Raw genomic sequence first — 26473 nt, 5'->3', positions numbered from 1 at the left:
TAGAATTAATTATATATAGTTAATATATAGTAAATTTGGAATAATGGCGTGGACAGCATGAAAAAAGAAAATTAGATTTGACAAAGCTATCACTAGAGAGGGAAGATCCAACGGCCTAAATAGAATTGGATCTGGTGATAACAAATGTTGTACAAATACAGTCTTGGTGCAACACAACACAATATAACTTCCCACTCTTTAACATAAGGAACAGAAGCAATTATGAAAGAGACCGGGTCGGACCAACCAAGGGCCCACATTCGAATGGCACTCAAAATCAGAAACACACGCTTTCCCAAAATGTAGTCTCCGTGACATGGACTAATCAGAGCCTCTCTTTATATTACACGTGTCGAACTGGGAATGGCCTGTTCATAGCTGCCGTCTAGATTCGCCCTTTATATATAGAGAGCAAGCCAGACGCGTTTGTTGGTCACACAAACTACACTTTGCAAAGCCAAAGAGTCAAAAATAACAAGCAGAGTCAATATTCATATAGGAGCCTACCAAGAAAGAGATGTCACCGGAAACGACCAAAATGGCACCGGAAACTGACGCCACCGGCATGAATTTCAAAGAAACCGAGCTCACCCTAGGTTTACCAGGCGAATCTCGGTCTCAAAAATCCGGCGCGAAGCGTGGATTTTCCGAGACAGTTGATTTGAGCCTAGGAAGCTTTAGCAATGTTAGTTGCCCTGACAAAAATTGCACCGGTGAGCAATCAGAAAACGAGGTCTCCGGTGTGTCGAAGCCTCCTATTGCAAAGTAAGCCACACATTCATTAATCGTTCTTTTTTTCTTTTTCTTTTTTGTATAAACTTTATATAAATTTATACACAGATATATATATATATATATATATATATATATATTTAACATATATATGTATACATTTTTATTATTTTATAGGGCACAAGTGGAAGGGTGGCCACCGGTGAGATCATTTAGGAAGAATATAATGAAGACATGCAAGTTCGTGAAAGTGGCTGTGGATGGAGCTCCTTTTTTAAGGAAAGTTAATCTGGAGATGTACAACAGCTATCAGCAGCTGTTGAGTGCACTAGAGGAGATGTTTACATGCTTCACCATCGGTATGTATATATATATATATATATATATCATTGATCTCTATATAATTGTTACACACACATATATTATAATTTTTTTATTATGGGGAAATTAAATTTAGTCTTTTAATATTTGAATTTTGTTCAGGTAATTATCAGAATGAGAGGAAGCTTATGGACCCTGTAAATGGGATTGAATATTTACCAACATACGAGGACAAAGATGGTGACTGGATGTTAGTTGGAGATGTCCCATGGAAGTAAGTTAATTTCCACAATTTTCCCTTTGATTTTAAATTTCGGTCGGTTAATTTTTAGAAATTGTATTTTGTAGTAATTAACATAGAACTAATTTATTTATTTTTGGTAGAATGTTTATGGAATCGTGCAAGAGGATACGGTTGATGAAAAGCACAGACGGAATTGGGATAGGTAATAATCTATGGCTACTTAATTTTCATGTAACATTTTTTAAATTTTAGCACAAATCTAGATATGCATATATAAAAATAAGTTATATAGTTAGTATTTGTATATTTATTATTTCATTGATCTAAAGTTATAGTATATTGATAATATTATTAATTATTTTTTGGATTGTTTATGCAGCACCAAGGACACCTCAGAAATGCTCAAGCACAAGTTGAAGATTGCTTTAACTTGCGCATACTTGGCTTCTTAGTTGATGTACAGAGGCTTTAGGTTTCACTTTTGAGAAGTTCTAGCTAGAAAGAAGATCATGAGAATTATAATACAGACATGTCTTTAATTATTCGTGTATTGCTCTTGTAGCTCAATTTATATTTTGGGATTATTACACTTCTACAAACTTTTATTTATGAAAAAATAGTTGAAATTCTCTCTGATCTGTCATTCATTGTATTAAATCATTTTGATTGTATGTATGATTGAGATTAACAAAGATCAAAACAGAGCAAAAACGAATAAATTAATGCGAATTTAATCATTTCTTATTTTAGGTAAATATGCGAATTTGGTGATTGATTTATTTGATGATGGCACATAAAGCAATTGACGTATGAAATATAAGGAATCCGATGAGATTTGATCTTCATACACCTTATATTAAAAAAAGAAATTGAAATTTTGATCAATTATGTCATATCAGGGGCCCTATTACCATGTCCAAGATAAGGTATTGGAAGTGTGATAACCTTATGGACGGGTGTGCTGGAGGGTGCGAGATACTAACAGGCTACCACATTATCACATTGGTAAATTATGAGTGCAGAGTCTCATATCGCCTGGGAGAGAGAAAGGTGAAGTGCTTATATGTAGGTGTGTTACTTCAATTGGTACGAGGTCTTTTAGAATAAAGCTCAAGAGCAAAATTGTGCGGATTCAAGCCTAAAGCGGACAATATTATATCACGTGGTGGAGTGGGTCGTTACAAATGGTATCAGAACCTGACCCAGCCGGAAGTGTGTCGACGGGAATGTCGGGCCTCCAAGGGGGGTGGATTGTGATGACCTTGTGAGCGGCGCCTGGGTAAGGGAAAGGTGAATTGTTTATATGTAAGTATATCATCTCCAATTGGTATGAGGCCTTTTGGGGTGAAGCTCAACAATAAAACCGTGCGGGCTCAAGTTCAAAGCGGACAATATCATACCATGTTACAAGATGCTTCCGGCATATCATGTATCTGGCTCATTTGAGTCATACGCGTGTAAGTGGTAGCAACATGAAAATCATGTTCCAAACAAATAGTGCACCAAATGTTTAGTATTAATGATTTTTTTTTTAGGTAAATATGCCAATTTGGCTATTGCTTTATTTGATGGCACATAAAACAATTGACCGATAAAATATAAGGCCCGTTTGGTACATTATGATATTGTTTTTTGTAATATTAATATCTAAATTTGGGCTCATATTATATTTGGGATGACTGATATTGTTTTAGAATAATTAATAACATATAAAATTGGTAATATTGTGTGTTTTGATTTAATAATGAATGAATTAAAGCAAAATTTTAAATTTCTCAAAACAAATTTTTGCTATAACAAATTTTTGCTACCAAACATAATTTTGATTTTTACTCAAAACACTCTTATATCGCACGCCAAACATGCCAAACAGGCCATTGCAAGATGAGATTTGATCTTGATATAGTAAAATTCATATTTGGTTATGTGGTGGGCCCTATCTAAGTCACACAAAAAGAAAATAAAAGTGAATTTAAAAGCGTTAAAATTTAATAATTATGTGACTTTAATCCTACCACCACGTTGGCATCCCTTTACACAAACAACATGAAATTCATGTACCAAACCAATAGTGCACCACATATTCAGGGTAGGTTCTTCTTTAATGATTTTTCATTCAATTCAAGTCGCATTCTTTGTTGTGGTCCTATAAATTGAGGACTAGATGTTCCAAAGTTTAGTGACATCATCAGGTTTTGTTTTATTAGCAAATCGGACTCTTTGAATTCAGGAGACCCGCTCATCGTCTTTGTTACAGCCCAAACTAAGTCCGTTTGCGGGCTGGTCTAGTCTGGCCCATGAAGTTTGTCTAAAAAGCCTGTTATTGGGCTCAAGCCTGTGGCCAGTTCGTTAGGCCCGATAGACACAGACCACTGTGCATTGGTAGTCCAACTATGCCTGCAAATTTTAGGACCAAATGACCCGATATGCCAGACCAAACCCATGCAGGAAATTATAACAAAGGGCGGAGCCAGTGTGTGCCCGAGCACATGGCCCCTGCCTTGGCCCCGCCCTATATATATATATGATTATATATATATATATATATATATATATATATATATATATAATTTGTATATTATATCCTTCCTAAAATTATTAGTTTCTAAAAATTATTAAAACTTTTTCTCTTTTACTCTTTAAATTTCTTTAATTATATATAGAATTTGTATATTATATCCCTCCTAAAATTATTAGTTTCTAAAAATTATTAAAACTTTTTCTCTTTTACTCTTTAAATTTCTTTAATTATCTTTTTAAAAAATACATATATATATATATTTTTACATTTATCATTATCCAATATTAAATTCAATTGTAGATTATTAGTATAGTTAAATTCAAAATTATCATATTGAACATGATTTTGTACTTTTGTTTCTACTTTTTAAGCACTTCCTATTAATTTGCAACAGGACTGAACGTTTGGCGTGACACTAAATCAGAGACTGAGTCGAATCAATGTGGAACAAATCTCCCTTTATAACATTAAGTAACGTCCGGGGGCAGAGCCAGTGTATACCGGGGGCACATGCTCCTTGGCTGACCTCAACCATTGCAATATAGGTAATTTTTTTATTATACTTTTACATTTATGTACAAATTTCTATATAATGCCCACCCTAAAATTTTTAATTTCTAAAATTATATATTAATTTTTTTTTTCTTATTTAAATTTATTTCTATAATTTATGAAGTCAATAGGTGTAATTTTCATATATGGCTTTCAAAATACAAAATCTTAAAAGTGTATTCAATGAGAATATTATCACATAACATTTTAGATCTTATATTGGTCAAATATTTATATGTTTTTTTATACTAGTAGCTGGATTAGCATATTGTTTTACAAACTTTTTTTTTTTCCTTAATTTGTCACTTTATCTAAATTTTTTTTTTTTTCTTTTTATAATATGCCTCCTAAATTGAAATTCTGACTCTGTCCTCATCGGTTGAAGTGTCGAGCTACACACCCTCTAATTCTAAAATTCTTTTTTGGCAATTTTTAGCAAGATGTGATTATCAAACATATGACTTTCCGCACTTCGAATTAATTCTTCAACCGACTTAATAAACACCGATGTAAAGAACAATGTGTTGCCACGTCATGTGAGGGCACACACACTATCCCATTGACTGTTGTATTAGTACACTTGTATGAATGAATCTAGGTGCCGAGGCACACAGAACCCCTCAAATCTATGATCAATTGGAAGATCAACGGTCCATGATCACAGACCCTCCTATCATAGACCGTACAATTCGATACCCCCTGAAAGCTAAATCCGCGTACACCGCATGGACAACTGTGTGGCTGCCGACAACTTGAGCGCCTATTTTTACACTCAAATGGGGTGCCCCAAACTTCACGCTTCTCTTCAAAATCTCCTCATCCCATTTTCTAGATCTACTCCTCCTTGTCTGGTCTCTCCACCAGGTACTCTCTCAAACCCTACATTTCTCAAGCACATACTAATACACACATACTTATATATATATATGTATAATATACACACACTTGAATATGTAGATTATGTGTATGTAAAAATGTGTAATTGAGATTATGTTTCTGAATCAATTTCTTTGTCATTGCAGCAATTAAAAATCTTTGATTGAGATGTCTTCGATGGTCTCAGGGCTGGATTCGAACGGCAAAGAGGTAAAATCTGTGAGCCCTAATGTTGAATCTGATGTATCTGAAATCAAATTGAGTAATGGCAATGTCTGTTCCAACAATGTCACCACTCAAAAGCCCTTTAAGGTCTTTGTAGGCTACGATCCGCGAGAAGACCTCGCTTACGAGGTCTGTCGCTACTCCATTCTTAAGAGATCTTCGATCCCTGTGGAGGTTGTGCCGATTAAACAATGTGAATTGAGGGAAAAGGGGTGGTATTGGCGGGAGAGAGGGAAGCTTGAGAGCACTGAGTTTTCGTTTAGTAGGTTCTTGACGCCCTACTTGGCGGATTACGATGGTTGGGCAATGTTTGTGGATTGTGATTTTCTCTACTTGAATGACATTAAGGAATTGAGGGATTTGGTTGATGATAATTGTGCTATAATGTGTGTGCAACATGATTATACTCCTAAAGAGACCACGAAGATGGATGGGGCGGTGCAAACCGTGTATCCTAGGAAGAATTGGTCTTCCATGGTGTTGTATAATTGTGGGCATCCCAAGAATCGGGTGTTGACGCCCGAGGTTGTGAATGCTGAATCGGGTGCGTTTCTACATAGGTTCCAGTGGCTTGATGATCATGAGATCGGGTCGATTCCCTTTGTTTGGAATTTTCTTGTGGGTCACAACAAGATTGTTGAGAATGATCCAAGTACATATCCAAAGGCTATACACTATACACTTGGGGGACCGTGGTTTGATGCTTGGAAGAACTGTGAGTTTGCAGATTTGTGGGTGAATGAAATGGAGGAATACAAGAAGAAGACAGATATAAAGTAGATTTTTGGTAGCTGTAGCTGATAATATAGTACCATTTGCAATGTGTGTAGTTAAAGCAATTGTTTCGCTTACCAATTGTTTCATATGTTTCTCAGATATGCTATTTTGACAAAGCAGTTACCTTTCAGAAGTTAAATAGGCATTACAAGCATATGCTATATTGATGAAAGATTCATGTGTTCAATTTCAGTTCTTTCTTTTTCCAAGTGTAATACCATTTATTTTGACATTCAAGTACAATACCAAAGTTTGTTATCGATATTAATCAATAAGAAAATAATAGCCTCCTTTACTCTGTTTGTATTACATAGCTTTGATGTAAATATGATTTGTGCATGGCTAATATGAAAGTTATTTCCGTCTGTCTCTTGATTTTGTAGTTGAAATATATTCCTTCAATGTCTTAATGGTTTTTATTGTTTCACTGTTTGTATGTTATATTCAGAGCTGCCTGTGCTTCCTGGTCACCCAAAATTCATATGCTTCATTACAACGATTTGTTTACTTTTTGGCCCAATGTATCATATATCCTCTTTTGCAGCCGCTTGATTATAGTTGAAAGGTTTTTGCCATTTCTCAGTTGCAGACTGGTAATTGCATTCCCTTATGCTTTTACCCAGTCCATCTACTTATAGTTGTTTCTCGCGGGATATCTATTATGCATAAATTCTTGGAGCTTTACTCGATTTTTAAAAGGAATGTCAGGCTTGCACCACGAGCTATTTTCTAAAGTTAAACAAAAATTAAATGATTTTGTGTTGTTTTGAATGCCTTCATGCATCACCATGTGTTTTCTCCCTCGTCAACTAGTATATTACAGTACTATTATTGTGATTAGTTGACTGTTTCCATTTATGGGATGCAAGGGAAAGTGAAAATGACCATTTGAGCCATTCCCCATGTTAATGATTCTCGGGCCTTTTGCACAGAAAGTTGTGTTTACTGTCCTGATTTATTTAAAACGATTGAGAACTCCATTGTGCCACTCAATTTGAAGACAAAATGGTTGGAGATTAGGATTATTTCATTCAGCTAAAATATTATTTGCTTTAATCGGGGTGAATCTACAGGACATGCGTGGAGTGCATTTAAAATACGATTAAATTCATTCTTATATTTGTGCCTGCTAGTGAAAGCAACATGGGACATCTAACATGGGACAGAGGGAGTATTATTTTCACTTAAGAAATCTGGGGTTAGGTCTGAGAGTGTTAAATTTTATTTTTTTGTGCATGGAACTGGGGACTCTTCTGGTATCTGTCCAAATGTAGGATGATTTTCGCTATGTATTCAGTTTCTAGGCAAAAGGCTCTTCATTTTCATGGAGAATGAAGGAAAGCTGAGTTTGCTCACGAAGTTTCATCAACCTGGGGAGATCCTACTTGTGTGTGTATATATGTGTTTTTTTTTTTTTTAATTTATTTTTTATAAGAGCACTGAACAAGGAAAATATGACTAATAGTATTTGTTTTAAGAAAAATGCTTCCTCATTCCCGAATAAAAAGGAGAGAGAGAGAGTTCAGGAGTTTGGTAATCAAAAGATTGTATGCGCTCATGTTGATCTGTTGTGATTGTAAAAAGTTGACCAATGATTATGTTTCCTCCAACTGGGAACTGAAACTGATTGTTTGTGTACTTTAGTAATATGCTATATCCGGCCCAAAAAAAAAAAGGACAAAAAAAAAATTCGTTTTTAGGGAGTCGGGACAGTTTAATCTTGGGTGTTACGGTTTCTCAAAGTGACACTTTTTATGGGACTCGGAGGGAGTATAAATACTAGAGATGAAAGTGACTTTTTATGGAACGGAGGATGGAGTATAAATACTAGAGTTGGATTTGAAAACAAGAGACAATGTGAGAAGATTGGTGTACCAATGACACGGTGCTTAAATGTTTTTTGGCATAGGGTCTCCTTTGAAGGTCGGCCAAGGTCTTTGGGACGCCACGCATACACTCATGAACCTACAAATGTGCAGACAAATTGGGAAAAACCTTAATTTAGCCACAATATTGTGTTTAATTACGGCAAACATACAATTGAGTAATATAAATTACACATTTCTCTAGTACTAGTAAGTGTGTGGGGATGAAGTATCCACCAAGAAGGGGGATGAAGTATCCACCAAGAAGAGTGCTGATACCTATTCTTTATCTAACACTATATTTTTATTCTAATTCTTCTACCTATAAAATTCGGGTCAATGTGTTTACGTACGTGTGTGTGCATACATTTTAATATTTTAGTGGACGTAGCTTGTTTGTGATGTATATATCTTTGTATAAAAATTCGATATTCATGCTTCACGTTGACATATATTGTTGCATATTTCCTTCTACTATTAATTATCTCATTTATATCATCTAGTTTATTTATATATGTTGCTTTAGTCACAACTTGCGATTTCTTCTATTAATTTTTTTTTTAATAATTATTGGTGATGATTATGTAGAACCAGAAAGTTTCACCAATTATATAAAAAAAAATATTGTCATATATATTTTTATGGAGATTTTGTAGACATTTAACACTATGTCTGCATGGCAATGGCATTGGCCGATCAAAAATAAAATGTGTGTGTTAGCGACTGTTGGTGTGCAAAATTACGTAAACACGAGTCTTATATTTTATAATTGGTTCAGCTCTAAATTGATTTACAAAATTTAAGTTGGTAGAGCACTTAATTGGATGATATATATATATAGACGAGGTATATACGGGAGGAATCCTTCATGTACATGCCCAAGCAAGTCTCTTACTTGTAGCCTATAAAAATCAAAGAGCAGCAGTTTCCCTTTGAAGAAATAAAGAGAATACAAGCTGAAGCCAAACAATCCCTTCAATTATTGAACTTCATTAGCCAAACAAAAATCAGAAACAAATATATATGATGGATGAGCTACTCTCTCAAGAGATGTCCCACGTTGATCATATCAAACGACGGTTCGAGGAGAATGGCTGCCTCTATGCTTGGTCTGTATTTCTCTAACTCTTCGCGTCTTATATATATATATATATTAAAGTTTGTCATCACCTTTGGTTGAGACTGTTTCTCTTCTCTTCATAATCAATTCCCAATATATATTATATTGTGATCTAAATTTCACAAGGATGAATCACAAAATGGTTAAAACATATTTTGAAAATTTAGATTTGAAAGAAACTTCTAAGAATCGTGAAAAAAAATAAATAAATAAATAAATTTAAAATCAAGTAACTTTTTTTTTTTTTTTTTTGGTGAAGAAATTCAGATAAAAATAAACAATTTGAAGAGTTGAATAAAAAATACACATGCTGCAATTGTTTAATTGCAAAAATACGGACGTCTCTGCGAACCCTTCAATTTGCATATTTATCTCATTGATTGAGTTTCATTTCTTGTCTAAAATGTTTATTGAGCTATGTATAGAAATTCGTAAAGTAAAAATAATAATGAAAGAAAATAAAAAGAACCAGCTTCAGCAACAAATATATATATATATATATATATATACAAATAGTGATTTACGAACCTGGTATTATTCCCAAGCTGTCATCATGATACTTTTCTACACCTTTGATGCAGTTTATTCGCATTGTGTTGCTGCTTTTGTTGCTTCGAGGCTTGCGAGTGCTGTTTGAACGTTTTCTGCTGCTGCAAATAATTGTTCCTAAATTAATTAATTTCTATCAGAAGCATTTTTTTTTATTTATAATAATCGGAAACAGTTTACTTGTAATGCATGTGTATCTCATCTTTTACTATTAATTATTCTTTTCTTTTCTTTTCTTTTTTTCTTTTTGGTTATTGTTCAGAACTTTGTGTGAAGTTTAATTGCAGTGGAACTTGTGAGAATGGTGGGTGAGTATGCAAATATGGAATTGCATGAAAATGTTGTTTTATTTTATTTGCTTTCATTGTATTACAAGAGAATACCAAATATATATATATATATCCATATGAGTTGGGTCACATGCTGTACTGATCTTGTGACTGCTTTACATGTGTGTGAGTTGGATTTGTTAAATGGGATACAACATAATAGATACAAATGAGATCCCAACTTGATTATATATAACTTGATCTTTATATATATAGTATTCTCATATAGCAAAATGGGATACAGCATAATAGTTATATTACAGAGGATCCCAACTTGATCTATATATATATATAGTATCCTCATATAGCAAAATGGGATTAATTAGATGTGATACAACAACATATTAGCAACATATTGTTATCTTGACGAGGATCCAAAATTATCCATATATGTATATATATATATATATATATAGAAAATCCCAACTTGATCCATATATATAGTATTCTCATAGGCTCATGGATGATTTAGATAGTTGGCTCTCTTTTGCTTGGGAAATAGGAAGTAGAATTTGTGCTTGACCCTAACTGAAACAGGTTCTCTTCCAACTAATTTAGAATTATCTTTTTCTAACAGCTCAACTTTACAAGTATCTTACACTAACTCATAGATTAATTTAAAAGAACTTGTATCCACTTACTTGACTTTACCAGGCTGCTTTGGCATTAAGGATTTAACAGCTGACACTGCAGTTTTAATCCAGCCTTCCAAAGGTTATGATAAATATATATATATACACACACATACACATTTATATATAATTTTTTATTGCACCACTGAGGATTTTGTTTACTTAAAATGATCACATTGTTTTTAATTGAAAATTAACAGCTCAGAACCCCTTTACCAAATCTCGCAAGTCTACAAACTCTTAAACATGACCATGCAAGTTTTAAATTCCAATACTGCAAATAAAGAAATTACAAACTAAACAGCAAATGAAGAGCTACAAGTAGAACAACAGTTCATTGAGTTGATGCCTCAGTTACAAATTTTACATTCAGTCAATTACATCCTGCCATGCCAACTTACAATCTAAAACTTAATTCTTTATCCGGCAGATGACAACATAATTTAGGACAACAAAACTATATATATATATTTTTTTTTCCTTTCTAGAGACGATTAAATTCACATTTAACAACAGAAACATCCCAAGACCTTGGATTCCACATTACTCAGAAGTTTGGAAGAACCAAACCCCAAAGAAAGTCGTATGAATAGAGATAAAAACAAAATAGAAAAAGATTGGAAAGAATATAAATGAGAAAGAAGAGAACATTAAGATTAGTTCTCAAAAAGTACAAACTCGGGGAGGAGGCAACACCAAAATATAGAGTTAACTCCCATCTGGTTAGGTGAAGTATCTGCATCTGTTAGCACTCCACTGTGATTATGATAAATCAGCCCTTCTATCTTTAGAAGAGTGTTAGGAGAAGTTTAGGGGAAGACAAAGCTGCCACAGATTTAAACTGCAATCACAGAAACAATTAATACACTGAAACTTTTTCAATAGATCAAATGCTCATGATTTTCTTCTCAACTACTCCTATCATTTCTTACCTTTTCTTGCCTGTACTTTGCACGTATAGCATTCAAAGGACAGCCATTGGTATTTAACTGCAGATCTTGTAATGCAAGAACCGTTGTTTTCAGATCTGATGGCTTGTAATTGGTATAGTGTTCTAGTGTTGAACTCTGCCGGGAATATAAAATAAAAAATAAAAAATAAAAAGTTAAAATTCCGATTGCATGGGTTGAATAGAAAGAAAAAGCAGAAACAAAAGCAAGAATGCAAACCCATGGGTGGCCTGACTGATCTAATGTCCATCTGGCAAGGAATACAGCTGATGCGGCAATAATGGAAGGAAGAAATTTCAAGAACTCATAGTCAAGCAATGTCAGTTCTGCTAGATAATTGGACAAGAACTCCAATTCAAGACAAGGTGTCTACATATTTGAAACAATTACGAATATATAATTAGTCTCTCTTTGAACAGAAATTAGCAAGAAACCACCAACTCATAGTATCCTGACCCTATCCGGCAATGAACTAGATTAACAATATTACCTTGTAAGAAGCTTGAGCTGCTCGTAAGAATCTCCTGTGACAAGCAAAAATGCACAAGTTCCTTGAGAGTTTCAGTAGACTAACAGCTACAAAGATGCTGGAGATAAGAGGTAAGCTGAAATACCTGAGAAAAGTTTTTGCTGTGGGTGCTGAGAGTTGAAAGCCCAAATAGTTCAAAACTTGACTTTCCATTGCCAACACCTGCAATTTACTTTGATCAGAAACTTTGATAAATCCAAAAACAAAACCACAAGTACTTTGGCAGAAACTAGTTGCTAACAGTGTAAACACATTTTGTTTTTTCAATTTCTGGGTGGAGTCCATGGCTAATGCATTTTGGTAAGCCAAAAAATTCTGGCAACAGATTAATCTAATCCTCCACTTGCATATTTAAACATATCGTTCAGGATAATAACTGCCAAGCAAGTGCCTATTGCATTCTTGATGAACATTAACTCTTAAGTATAATATGTTGAATTTCATGAGTTCTAACCACAATTACAAGCTAAATTCAAAAAGTATATTTAGGATCTTCTTAAACATGTATACACCCCAAAAAAATCACAATTTCTTATTATAAAGCATCACCCTGAATTTCCATTTCGAGCCACTTCTTATTACATATCTTCCTCAATTTTCCTTGACTTTACTGACTTATTTGTTTTCTTTTCCTTTTTCTATAATAGTGGCTTAGCCAGCAATTGCAGCACATCAGCATTATCGCAGAAGTTTTGTTCCAAACCAATCATGAATTAGGGCATAAAAGTCAAAACGTGTCAAAACTATAGACACATCACAATCACACATGGAAGACATAAAACTTCTTGAACATCAACATCAATCGGTTATGAGCTGGGTTTAATATCTCAACGCAAAGCAATATCAAAAGAACAAAAATCCAAATAAATTTGAATGATCACGAATACAATAGTGAAAAACAGAGATATTTGCTTCAAGTATGAATGCAAATTATGCTGTTCAGTTTTACTTTAGATTTTTCATCTCATTTTTTTTTCACTTTCTAGTTTATATCAGTATCTTAATACTGTCATTCACGAAAATCAAAAAAGTAAAAAGAAGTATGGGAGAAATACCTGTACTCTTGTGTAAGTGTTGTCCGTGATGAAGCAAAATTCCTCCACCCGTGGTGCACAAATCTCTTCATACTTCCTTTGAGCCATAAAGAGAAGAGGCATGTTAAAAGCCTCAAACAGGAATAAAAGAAAGAAGAAAAAACAAACAAAACAAAAGGCAAACATAATAGAGTTTATATAACTTAAATTAAAATTTTAAGTATAATAATTCAGTGTTAAGAAGTTTACCCCATTTCAAGAATGCATCTGAGACCACAAATATGCAATATAGTTATTTTAGTTGATTATCACCTACATGAGAGGAGCATTAAAATCCTCCTCTAACCATCGCAAGTCCTAACTAGCTCTAGGGATCTTATGGGGCTCATTCAATTCAAGAATATGGAGACCACAGTGGTCAACAAAACTCCCAAGTCTCATATAATATCAGGATAGATTTTATTTGCCACAGCATATTGCTTTTGATAGTGATATTTTCTGTATCCTCCATCTTTTGAACAGGAATTGATACAGTTTGTTGTACTTTTTAGTTGAATCTTTTGCATACACTTTTAGCAATGAATCTTGATGTCCCTTCCATCAAATAAAAACATTATTACTACACCTAAACAAAATTCTTTCAAACTCATAAATATATCACATCTTTTGAAAACTTTAAATGTTTGTCATTTTGCAGGACCAACTCAATAAAGCCTCATCCTAATTATTAACATCGGCTAAATTAATCCTATTTCGCCATTTACTCTATCTAAAGCCATAGATTCGGTTAAACCACACTCCGTCATATTTATTTGAACTATCTGAACCTATGTTAGTTTTGTTATTCCTCATCGCTCAGTATAACCAAAAATGTGGACCACATGTCAATTCCTTACTAGTTTAGTTATTGATAGTCATTTGTGCACAGCTGAACAAAGTTTTTTTTTTTTTTTCTCTCATTTTATCTCCAATAATTAGTTAGTTACTACTTCAAGCCACACAAATTAATCATTTCTATTATATCCATTATTGTCTTACCACACCTTTCTCTCAGCGTCAGTATATCGATCATGTACTCTATTCTCTAAGCCATAGTAGACCTAATAATCATTTTATTTAATTAACCTTCTACAAGTTGATCTGTAGATTGATTGTCGAAGCCTTTATAACCCGTTTGGACCACCGAAGTCCAAACGAGCATGCTGATACCTTTTTCCGATGCTGTTTGATGAGCTCGTTTTGACCCGCAGAGACCCATTTTTATCAGAAATGGCCAAATTTCATCGTTTAGGGCTTCATTTTCGCATTTTTGAGGACAACCGAATATTTAAGGATTTTTTTGGAGTTCAAAACGGATTTAGATTGTTTTGAAATTTGGTAGGTATCTTATTATAGTCATTAGAAACTTATCCCTATTTTATTGTAATTTTTAGAGAGAGTGCCAAAATAGAATTTTTTTGGATTCGATCAGTTATATAAGTATTTGTCATAGTATTCAACATATTATTATTCATGAATAACAGATCAACTTCTTTTCTCTAAATTTTGTGGATTTAAAGGTGTTTCAGAACTTCTACAACTTCTGCTCCATCACACTTCCCTAAATTCACTCATCCATGTAGCCATCATGGACTAATATCACCTCCAATCTCCCGTTTTACAAGTAATCGAGTCTTAATAACAAACTGCTCACATTTTTGTAATTCACCGTACTTTTCACTTACATCACAACTTGCATTCTTAATTTTGCTAAAGTCTCTAATATTTGGACTAAGATACATGTATAGGGTGCAAGTATATGTCCCAAGTGTTAACCTCTCTAAATCCAAAATCTTGGGATAGATGGACTAAGCTTGAAATTTGTCAAAAAAAACTTGGATACGGATACATAGACATGTCTTGAACATTTTTAAAAATAATATTCTACATATTAGTGAAATGTATTGTTCTAACTTTCTGGAAAAAAAATGTATTGTTTCAACTTTCTTAAAAAATAATAATATACTCGATAATAATTAAAACTAATTGGATATGATGGAAAAAAGAGTGATTCCATCTATCTCATAAGGAAGCCCTTCTTTGCTATCAAATTTGAGTTTTTTCTTCTTCTTTCACCGTCCAAATTAGAGGATCATAGTATCCAATTCGGTAAACTTGTTGGACACATATCCTATACTCGTATCCATGTCATGTCATGTCTATACAGTATTCTAAAGGGAATAGACAGACTTCAGGACACGTCTTGAACACTAGAATATAACTTTTCTCAGTAGGTTATTATAGTATAATTTGTTAGGAAAAACACAACATATGTTACAATTACTTAGAATTTCTTTAAAAAAAAATTGGGATGCAATGTCCACCAATATAACTATCTTGGTTGTTATAATTTTTAATAAAAGTTAGCAGTAATATATATAACATCCCAACCAATTGTTACTTTAATGTTATACATAGATACATACATGTTTTAGTTCTTATCTGATGTTTACATTGAAACAATCTATAAATATATACACATGTGCATTGCAGTGTCCTTGCTAAATCTGTATCTCATTTTTTAAGTTATGCCATGTCCATATTCCTTATCGATATTCATGTTACATAGGTCTTATACTGTAAAAATTAGTTGTCTAAGACAATGCCACTTCCTAAGAAGCAAACACTTCTATGAAAGTGTTGTGTTGGTGTCAGAGCCAGGTTGGATAGGGACACTTCACAAACACCCCTAGACACATGATTGACACTTCATGGAAATGTCAACAATTTATAAATAAATTTCATTACTTTTGACACTTAATTAACACATGTGAGATACTTTGCCAACACATTACAAACATTCCATAACAAAAGTCATTTATATCACACACATCTCAAAGTAGTCACATCCCACAATCTTGAATACAGTATGAGAAATAGTGAAACTATACAAAGTTACCAAAAGTCAAGCATGTAATGACACTTTTTCATATATGACAGAAATATTTTATAATGACAAAGTAGGATGTAGCATGTAAAATATGATAATCTTCTCAATATTAGCATAATTTTAATCTTTTAAAATATGTAGCTTTTAATGTAGAACTTAAAATTTATTAAAGTTTTATAATTCCCTTATTCAAAAGATATACATAACTAAAGACTACTTATAATTATAAAAAGTGGTGTCCATGCCATGTCCATGTCTGTCCTACTTAAATAACACCTCTTTTTTCTGGACTTGGGGCTGGTTGTGCAAGGATAAGAGAAAAGTCATAGTCAAACTTTCTTATTCTGCATTGCCATGAAAATTAAAATTCATGGACGGCCAATTACCTCCTCAAAAGACAATTGATTTAAGGATCACATAGTCAATGAAATAATTCAGAATGTTGGTATGGTGTCATATTAATCAACTTATGAGTTGTGATAAATCCAGTTACTGTTGCAGTGATCATAGGGTATTTCTCAAATCATTGGCTAAGCTCATCAGAGGGGTTACAATTAGCACTGGAAGAAAATATTCTATCTCAAATTATGGATTGCATATTGCATTTAAATGCCATATCACTTTGAAACCAACAACCCAATAATGACTATCTGAAAAGGATCAATTAGATTGTTGCTGCACTTTTTGCTGCCCAACAAGGCAACAACTAGTATTAGGAAAGTTTTGGTGTGGTGCACTCTCAACATCTTCCACGACTACTATAGGAAGCTCTGGTACATTACTAACAATCAGGGTCAGATTTGTGTGAACTGTCTCCTTTTAGAATAAATAGACACAAAACACCAATGTTTTAGATATAAGTGTTCTCACAAGTCATAAAACACCACTACAGCCTTACCCTGTAGTATTAACTACATCTCATACATCCTGTCTAACATCGTAGACAGAAAAGTTCTAATGAACATAAATCATGCATTAAATTACACTACAGTTGAGGACACTTACGAGGAAATTAACATGCAAGTGATGCCAAGAAGTTGAAGTCTTTGCCTTTCCATGTAGTTTTGAGAAAGAAACAGATCAATCAGATACACTGTAAGGTACAGTGTGTCTGGAACCAACTTATATTCCTCAGATACCTGAAACCAATATTAAAATATTAGCATATTTTCCTTTTGTAGCCAGATTTTATATAGAAAAGCAGACACCTTGATAAAACATTTAAGCTACCAATTTAAGGAACACAACGAAATCCGGAAAATGGATCACTGGAAAGCAAGAGAAAGGGAAGGAACAATATTTCTTAAGAGAAAATCTCATGAGAATCGTGTGGCCTTGTGCTATACTAGAATGTTCATGAGAACAGTATTTCTTAAGCAAATTATATTTACTTTTCTTTATTATAATGTATTTACAAGTTCACAACACCTACCGTTAATGTTACTCATACCATGTTTCTATCCTAATCTTTTGAGTCTTATTATATTGAGATATTCTATTTAAATAAGAATTCATCAAAGAGATTCGACATAGATTCTAAAATCGGTGGTCTACCTAACACCAACCCCTCTCTTTTTCACATCCGGCAATTAGAGAGTCAATTAGCATAGGTCTATAATTTCTTAGATTTATAATGCACACCCATGTTTTTCAAATCAAGTATGTATTGCAATACAAGTAAATTCAAATGCAACAGATCAAGAGATAAAGATGCTACACAAATTCAACAACACATGCAATTACAGAATATGTATATATGTATAACCTTATCTACTGCATATATGTGTACCTGTATAACCAATTGATTTGTAAGTAGTGTTAACTTATATGTGCATACGTTTAGCCTTATCTACTGCCTACATGTGATTGTGTATAAATCGTGTTACAGCATGAGACGACTAAAGAAATCACATTTATATGTATTAGTATATGTATATAGATAAATGGAGGGGAGAGAGGAATATTGGTAGGGCAGAGGCAAAGGGGAAAATCTCCAGAGCAGAGTTGCTGGAGAACTAACGGTTGGTCAAGTGGATAAGGTTTCTAGAGTTCAGGCCAAGAATCCTTGTCGGGAAAGCCTTGTCAAGATTATGGAGTTAATGTTTCAACCACCTCATCTCGTGTTTTGCCAGAGAAGAGACCGTGGGATGGTGAGAGGTCAACATTGGCGAGGGTTTTCAATGAGAAATTTGAGACCGTGAGATTGGAGTTGTGCGGTTTGATGAAATTTGTTAAACCTTGCATTACAAATGATCCTGATAAAATTTTCAATGTGACTGTATGGAGGTTTGATAACTTGGAATGCAATTTATAAGACCGAAAAAAAAACTATTTCTATGAGTAGTTAAGAGTTTAAAATCAGATAGTTTTTCTTTTGATTTTGGTGATTTTGGAGACACAACGACGAGGGTCTTTAAAAAACCAATTAGACTACTATCAGTTAATGGGAGAAAAAGTAAATGTTGTCAAATGCTTGGACAATCCTCATATATAACTCATTAATTACTCATGGAAAATTGGCAATGTAAACGGTGGAAACAAGAAAATTGGTAGAAAGAGCCCATATTAAAAAATGGTGTTCTAAATCAACTTTTCCAAGAAAAACCATAGTTTTTAAGACCAACAAAAGCATATTATTCTCCTGCTAAAGCCTCAACCACTAAAATGACTTTTTAAGATGAACAATAAATATCAAAGTCAAAGTTAAATGAATATGGAGAAAATGGCTATCCATGCCTTTGAGGAAGGATAAATGGAAAAACGAAGTAAGGTAGAAATTGTGAAGATTAAACCTAAAATACTCATTAGTCATTACAAGCAATATCTTAGCTCTTTTACCAAGATAAACATGCATTTTGCCATAAAAGAGGATACCGTTTCTAAGGTCCAAAAAGATGTAAATGGAATAAAGTCGTGGAAATAGTGATGTAAATGGGTAAAATAGTGATTGCATTCATTTTCAAGGCACGCAAATCACTATCAATATCAAAGTAACTTAAACCCAAACTCTGAATATTCAAATAGAAACATGCATAAAAATTTATTAACTTCAAGGTCCAACTGCACTAACCTCCACAAGCCAATCAACCAGAATCCCTCGCATACTATGTGTGATATCTCGCTGAACTATTTCCATAAAATCAGAACTCGGCCTTCGAATGAGCTGGAGAAACCAATGATTAAACCACAGGTTAGCATAGAAGCGTCATCTAGCAAGACAGAAAGTAAATGTCATAGTATTAACAGGTACCTATCCTCTGTTACATGAAATCCCCTATTCCCCTCAAAAATCCCAAAAACAATACGAAATGACATCCAAATGCAATAATTGTCCAACAAACAAACCTAAGTTGACTTAGTCCTCTACAAACAATATGGAAGAAGAAAAGCTCAAAAATTATAGCAGAGAAGAGAGATAGAATAACAGCTCAAAAATTATAGTAGAGAAGAGAGATGGAAATCCATATCTTCACATATTATTTAATTTAAATTCTAATTGTGTATATCCATAAATAAAAAAAAATAAAAATAAAAAATAAAAATTTAACATTATGCATTACACTATTATAAAACATACAATGTATTCAACTGATTTATGAGGTTCTTGCACCTGTACAGTATAATGGCGTGCATCTTCTGGTGGTACAATTATAACCTACAGATTCTGTGTGAAAAGATATGAAATAATTCATCAAAACAGAACACAAAGTTCTTGAAAATAGACAAAAAATTCCCACCCAGGCTGTTATTTTCCATAGACTTGCCTGCTTTTAGTTCCAAGTAAAGTTTTACACATGGTACCGTTCACCACGGCTGTAAAACTTTAAAGGTTGCCGAATAGAGTGAAAAACCTTTGGGACTTGGATTGCAGGTTTCCCTTGTGAAAAAAAAAATAATAATAAAAAATAAAAATAAAAATAGACAGTATATGGTTTATTCTGTGTCCTTTTTGATACAGCAATTTTTGCTCATCCAAATGCAACACCTTATTGTGCAGCTGGTTTTAGCCCTTGATTCTAAAGGAAGGCTTTTCCTATCTGTAGGACAGCATAAAGGAAAGGCATTCTCAAAAACTATATGCTTTGAGTGGCAATTCTAAGAGGTTGGCAATAAAGCTAAATTCTAAATATTGTCCTTGATTTTAATTTTTAAAATGTGAAGTTGGAATGGAGGTGCAGCGAAGTTGAATTATACAATGAATAAGAAAATACATTACGCTTGCATCTCAAAATGACTTGCTAACATATGGTTTGAGTTAGTAATTCTTCCTATCCTAGGTATTGCAGACCATATATTCCTTATTTTTAATTCTATAGAGAGAACCACCGGCCTGCCAACCCATCAAATTAATGAACCAAACAATATTGTTTTAAATATCAAAGAGAAGAACATGATTCATACAAATTAAAGAATGGTATATATATAGCACAAACCTCTGCAACACATAAATTGCTATAGATGTCAGGGGCATAGAGGCTGCACAATTGAGGATCCTTGTGATCAGAATCAATGTCTTTGAAATCCGGATTGGTAGATATCATCAACTTCCCATGTAGGTTAACTTTCTCTGCTGTGTCCATCAAAAAGACAACTTGGTTGCATGAAATTTGAGAAAATATACATGTAAAACGATGAAACAAATCATGATATTCTTTCTATTCAGGTCACATGCACAAACACATCATTCTCATACACCGAGTTTTTTTTATCATTAAATCAATAATTTTGAAGAAACCAAACACCGTAAAAAGATTACATGGTTTTTTACCTCTATCACTTGACAAAACATATTAGCGAAAGGTTAGGCAGTTAATTAGAGTGCTCAGAGCGCAAGGACATAGGTTCAAACTCATAATTCATTATTTTGTGAATGTCAACAAAGTATCGTAAGTAAATTGCTCCCGATTGTTCAATCATTTGATAATCAGAGTCATTCTTTGATATTTATAGATGATCATTAGATACTTTTTGTGAATGTCAACTAAGTATCGTAAGTAAATTGCTCCCGGTTGTTCAATCATTTGATAATCAAAGTCATCCTTTGATGTTTTGTAAAGTCCCATTCTACCATTCTGCTCTTTTGTGTTGTCCCAAATGATTGTTCATATCTCACCAAATATATAAATTACTAGTATAGGAACTTTTAATTTATATAGAACTAAATGGTAACATGTTGCAACATTAAATTTAAAATAAAAATCCATGAATCACTATTTTATGATCATAACATACATATGACAAAATTCTATTTTAAAATATTCAACGTCGAAAAGAGAGCGTATAACATGGAGAAAAAAGTCAAAATCAAGCACCTAAGATTCATGTAGTTACAAAATTGATTTGTTTGAAGCAAACTTATGAAAGTAGTAGGGAGGAAGATATGGAGATTCAACTCAATGGCTTGAAGAATTGATTTCAAAGCAAAACTTTGTCCACCTTCTTTGTTACATATAATAGCAAAATAACCAACCAAAAGAAAAAAAAAATGAAAAGAAAATAGGAAATGAGACAATGTCAAACTCATAATAGTTAGTAAAATGAGGAATCAAAATGTCTAAATAAGTTGTGTACATAATTTGGCTAGTTTAAAACAGACTTAAAGAATAATTATAGGGTCAAAACGGAAAGATAATTTTGACATAATTATCATATCTCGACCTTCGTTTCATAAGATTTTTGTTGGAACATGAATCCTAACTTATCGATCATAAAGGAACAAAAGTGTAAAATTTTATGGTTGTACACTAGTATTGGAAGAATCAAGAGTAAAATCGGGACTCCATGATTCCTACAATCCTATAGGGATTCCATAAGCATTTTACTCTTATGGATTTTTTTATGGGATTAGGATCAGTTCAGTAGTTTTGATTTGAAAAATTTTAGGATCGTAAGACCTAGATTGAGATTCATATAACTATGCTCCCAAGTCAGAGCTCTAACTACAACAGTGAACTTTCCTCCACTGCATTATCAAGCTAAATCCTTTTCTACATTAGTGTTGGTTTAAGGGAAACAAAATTAACAAGATAAGATTATTTTACTAATGGTGTTAGTATGTAGCATGCTACTGAAACACAAAGACAACAAAAGCAATAAATTTCCACATAGTATGTCTCATGTGATCTGTGCAAATTTGAGATCTAGGATATAATGTTCATGAACAAGGAATTTGAGACAGAGGGCAAACCTTTTTTTGTAAAGCACTGGAGTTGTGATAGTATTCCTGAATGTTCTTTCCCAATCTGTGCTTCTTCATCAGACTTTTCTTCTGCGCTTTCTTTAGTTAGCTGAAATGGTACATCACTCTCCAACTTTACTGAACATACAACTTCTGCAGATTGAAGTTCTGTTTCCACAGTTATTTGAGCCAAGTTTATTTTTGGATCAGCTGAGAGCTGACGACTTTTTACTGCACAACAAAAATTTGGTTTCCTAGTTTCTTTAGCCATCTTTTCGTTTGAATCAGCTTGAACAGCAAAAGTGGAGGCCACCTTGGACACATTTACTGAACCTTTTTTAGCTTGCTTGCTATTCTTTTTCTGAAAATCAGAAAAAAAAAATAGAAGTTCAGTCACAATCTTGAAAAGCATTTATGACAAAAACTCAGAATCATGCAGTAAATATTGATACCAAGTACAAATATTTCAAGTGAAAAAGATCAGAATTAAGATGATCTTTTGACTTGCATATAATTATTACATGATTAATAACCAAAAGTTCCACACCCAGCTGTTTTCTATGTACTCAAAAACAGAGCCCAACCCAACAGAACTCAGCCTTTTTCCCATCTTTCTTAGGATTGTTTCTCTTTCCTCGGGCAATGAAAAATATTTATAAATATTTTAACTTTTTAAGTACCAAACTACCATTTTTTGAGTTTTATTAAATCTCTTCTTACTCAGCCTCACCATAAGCATCGTATACAAGCACATTATTTTTCCATTGCAACACTTCACACAATCAGAATTTAGATTCAGCAAAAGGAAGGCATACAAACCGGAATTTTAGCTGCATTGAGGCAAACCCTATAGGAATTTTCACAGCAAACATTTGTGACATCCTTAAGCACCGCCCTCCTCTTATGCTGAACGCTAGCAGGAACAGATGCACTGGTGTTCATCTCATCCAAGGCTGCTCTTTTTGAATTTGTTCGTAGTATCCGCTTCTGAGGTTGCTGCTTTGATGCTTCTGGAGGGAGCATCCCTCCAGATGTGCGATAGGCAGCAGCTCGAGCTCGTGTTATTCGAGCAATAGGCTCTCCAACATTAGCAAGAATCATGTTCTCTTTCTTCATATTTACAAGCCTTGGGAAAGAGAAGACAAGGCTTTCTAAATTGAAGTAATACTCATCAAACCTGCAACAGACTAACAAAAGATCAGGGCCCAGTGAAACCAAGGATAAGATGCACAGGTGAAAAGGGATGCATTGTATAGAAGCAAACTGCTATAGAAATGGATTAATGGGAAAAAGGAACAAGAATAATGCACAAGATCCTATATAGATGTTAACATCTCAAAGTTCAAAATTCAAGGCTGAGATAATCCACTAAAAGTGAATGCTGGAAAATCTTGTTTTCAGCAAGAAAACCTGATTTATGTTGTCACTCAGTGATTCGAACATAAAAATGATAATCTATGATTCTCGACTTGCAACAGAAATATAGATCGCTCCTTTGAATCACTATACATTGTGGAATTCCATCAAGCAGCAATCCTCAATATCCTCAAACTATGTGAGGAACATAAAGAAAATATATACAACTAACAGGGGGAAAAAACATTTCTTAGCTCAATGACTAATTTAGTGTAACACTGAATTTCATGTCAATCAATTAAGAAGTCCATAATTTAAGTAATAAACTAAGAAGAGCAAAAAAGAATGGAGTCACATAGAAACTATTTCAGATGGTCTACGCCTTTTTCACATACTTCTCTGCCTACTTACCCACTGATGTATGAAATAGGAGTGTTCTGAAAATATATACAATTAACAGGGAAAAAAAACATTTCTTAGCTCAAAGACTAATTTTGTCATTTGTCACTTCCCTCAAACAGGTAAGGAAGAAACCCCTTTACAGATAGATAAAAAAAGTCAAAGGGATATAACATGTTGATTCAATGTAGAACCATACTTGATTTATCCTTTTTTTTTCTTTTTTTTGTTAACCGCAACACTCGCACCCGATTCACAATCAGGACTTGGACGCTGCACCTCACCTAAGGGAGAGGCAGGAAATAAGATTCATCTAACAATGTTGGTATTTCATGTATCAGTAGATGATCTATTTCATTCTCATCATTTAATAATATTTCATGGAAATAGTTGAGGGCCTAGTAGTGGGCAAGTAGTAGATAGCCTATTATACGATAATATTTTTCATACTTTCTCCTTATATGCTGCTAACCTTTTCGTTTTTTCAATCACTGGCAAAAACTTTTATCTTATTTTTTCCTTTTTTTAGAAATCAGGTTTCAAAGAAAAATGTAACGCTGTAACTTAGTATATTTCTGTATCAAGGTTGCTCCAAGTTACCAGGAGAAATGAGACTAGAATATAAAACATGTTAGAACTGGAACGATGAGATGAATTTGATGGAAAACATGTGCATATAACATTCATACCTAAACAAATTTCCAGTATACATGCACCAAATTACATCTACGCAGTCTAAGATCCTTAAACAACAACTCCTGACTAATTGGGGAACACCTATAAATATATTTATTAAAAAAAAAAATAGAGCAATAAAAGATTACCAGTTATGGAGGGAGCTCAGACACGAGATCTTAAAGCTCGTAAGAGGTGCCAAGAAGCCAAAGAACACATCGAAACAGAAGAACAAACCCCACGTGATAATTTTTCATTTAATTTGCTCAGAATCAGATATTAAATAGGTTTGTAACAAAATGACGGATATAGAAGGGGAAAAAAAAAAAAAAAAAAAGGAAGATTATCCTGATTTGTGGTCCTTTTACTAAAAATATATATATACAAAAGAAAATAAAAATAAAACAAATAAAACCAGAAAAGTTGTACAAAATTCATTTGGGTGCAGTTCTTTTTCCCTTTTTTTTTCAATTGAAGTGTTTCTTGGACCTTATGAAAAGTTTACTATTGAATTCTGTTCATCTTTTTCACTTTCATAGAAACCAAACGCATCTAATGCATAGATTGAAAATCTTTCCAAGAAACCCACGTCCCAAAGATTGAACAAAACAAAATCTTTTCAAAAAAAGATTCAACAGAACTCAAATTCAACGCAAAATAATAAAACCTAATCGATCTGCAAACAAATAGTCAATCAGTAGCAAATTTCAATAATAATCCAAATACATTATATCACAATCAAATGCTAATCAAATTGTACCCTTACTCTGCCTTCTGAGCTCCAAAACCTCTAAGAGAACAGAAGAGGGTCGATCATGAAGACAGAAATGAGAGGTCTAGAGAGAGAAAGGAGATACTCGTATCACATATGATAGAAATAGATGGGGGGCATGAGCGGGACGGTGTGGAGTTCAAAATCAAAGAAATTGAGAAAAAAAATAATAATAATAATAAGTTATTGCTCAGTCGAATTTACAGTGATGGCCTTAAGGTCTTGACTTTGGTTTGACTAAGCCAGTGTTAATTTCTTCAATCGAGTATTTAAGGTATGATATCGTTACCCGGGTAGGTATAGAGCTGGCTCACCCGTGAAATCTGGCCACGCTGTCTTTAATATTACCCCTGATTTTTTGAGTTAATTACACAAAGATGCGTTGACTTGTTGATTTCATTTGAAATCTTGTGGAGTTATTTGTCATTTCGCAATCAGGTTTTGTTTGTTGTGTGAAGAGGGAGTTAAAAATCGCCTACAGTGAGATCCATAAATGCAGCAAGAGAAACGGACGGCAGGTTTTGATTAAGATTAGAGTGTGCTTACGATTATACCCCTAAACGTTCTTTAAATATTAGAAGAGGACAAATATACACGTGTTCAACATTCATTGGTTTAATTTGATGGTGTACAGTTAGACTGATAAGCGAATTTTAGTAATAAGAGCAGTGTTTTGTGGATGCAACGGGAAATTGCAGTATGATTAACACGTGATCTGGCAGCTTTGCGGGAGAATACTGCACAAGGGCACCTTAGGACCACCATCCTCTTTCATAAGCTACCGAAAAGTCAAAATTAGCCGCATATAATACACTATATATGTCTCTATTTTGAATTGCAATGTAGGTTGTTTAGACATTTCCATCACACTCAAATTTGAGTATGAGATCTTCAGAGTCTAGGCTTTT

General features: G+C 33.5%; 3 protein-coding genes across 6 annotated transcripts; 2 read left to right on the top strand and 1 right to left on the bottom strand.

Moving 5' to 3' along the window:
- The first annotated feature begins 437 nt into the window (after nt 1-437).
- LOC132285687 (auxin-responsive protein IAA17-like) lies at nt 438-1927 on the top strand. Its single transcript, XM_059787878.1, has 5 exons — nt 438-765; nt 910-1091; nt 1216-1327; nt 1438-1499; nt 1677-1927. The coding sequence occupies exons 1-5, from the start codon at nt 518-520 to the stop codon at nt 1712-1714; spliced, it is 642 nt and encodes a 213-aa protein (XP_059643861.1). The 5' UTR covers nt 438-517; the 3' UTR covers nt 1715-1927.
- A 3161-nt stretch (nt 1928-5088) lies between these two features.
- On the top strand, nt 5089-6557 carry LOC132284631 (protein CDI-like). The gene is made up of 2 exons (XM_059786748.1): nt 5089-5234; nt 5393-6557. Exon 2 carries the CDS (start codon nt 5415-5417, stop codon nt 6249-6251), a length of 837 nt encoding a protein of 278 aa, XP_059642731.1. The 5' UTR covers nt 5089-5234; nt 5393-5414; the 3' UTR covers nt 6252-6557.
- Nucleotides 6558-11024: 4467 nt separating this feature from the next.
- LOC132285597 (cyclin-A2-4-like) lies at nt 11025-25762 on the bottom strand. Of its 4 annotated transcripts, none has more exons than XM_059787788.1 (12): nt 25554-25762; nt 23183-23540; nt 22373-22724; nt 20619-20752; nt 19256-19348; nt 17191-17324; nt 13278-13353; nt 12308-12384; nt 12184-12217; nt 11913-12062; nt 11676-11810; nt 11025-11584 (listed from the first exon to the last, which is right to left on the bottom strand). In XM_059787788.1, exons 2-12 carry the CDS (start codon nt 23477-23479, stop codon nt 11531-11533), a joined length of 1536 nt encoding a protein of 511 aa, XP_059643771.1. In that variant the 5' UTR covers nt 23480-23540; nt 25554-25762; the 3' UTR covers nt 11025-11530. The 4 variants fall into 4 exon arrangements, with proteins under 4 accessions (XP_059643771.1, XP_059643768.1, XP_059643770.1 ...); XM_059787785.1 differs by having other exon boundaries at nt 20619-20755; nt 25554-25761; XM_059787787.1 differs by having other exon boundaries at nt 20619-20755; nt 25560-25761.
- Nucleotides 25763-26473: the final 711 nt, after the last annotated feature.

Source organism: Cornus florida, unplaced genomic scaffold (assembly GCF_030987335.1).
Source record: "Cornus florida cultivar Cherokee Brave unplaced genomic scaffold, ASM3098733v1 CherokeeBrave_3.0.0_Hap2_Chr11, whole genome shotgun sequence".
NCBI lineage: Eukaryota > Viridiplantae > Streptophyta > Magnoliopsida > Cornales > Cornaceae > Cornus > Cornus florida.
This window is presented reverse-complemented; position numbering and strand designations above follow the sequence as displayed.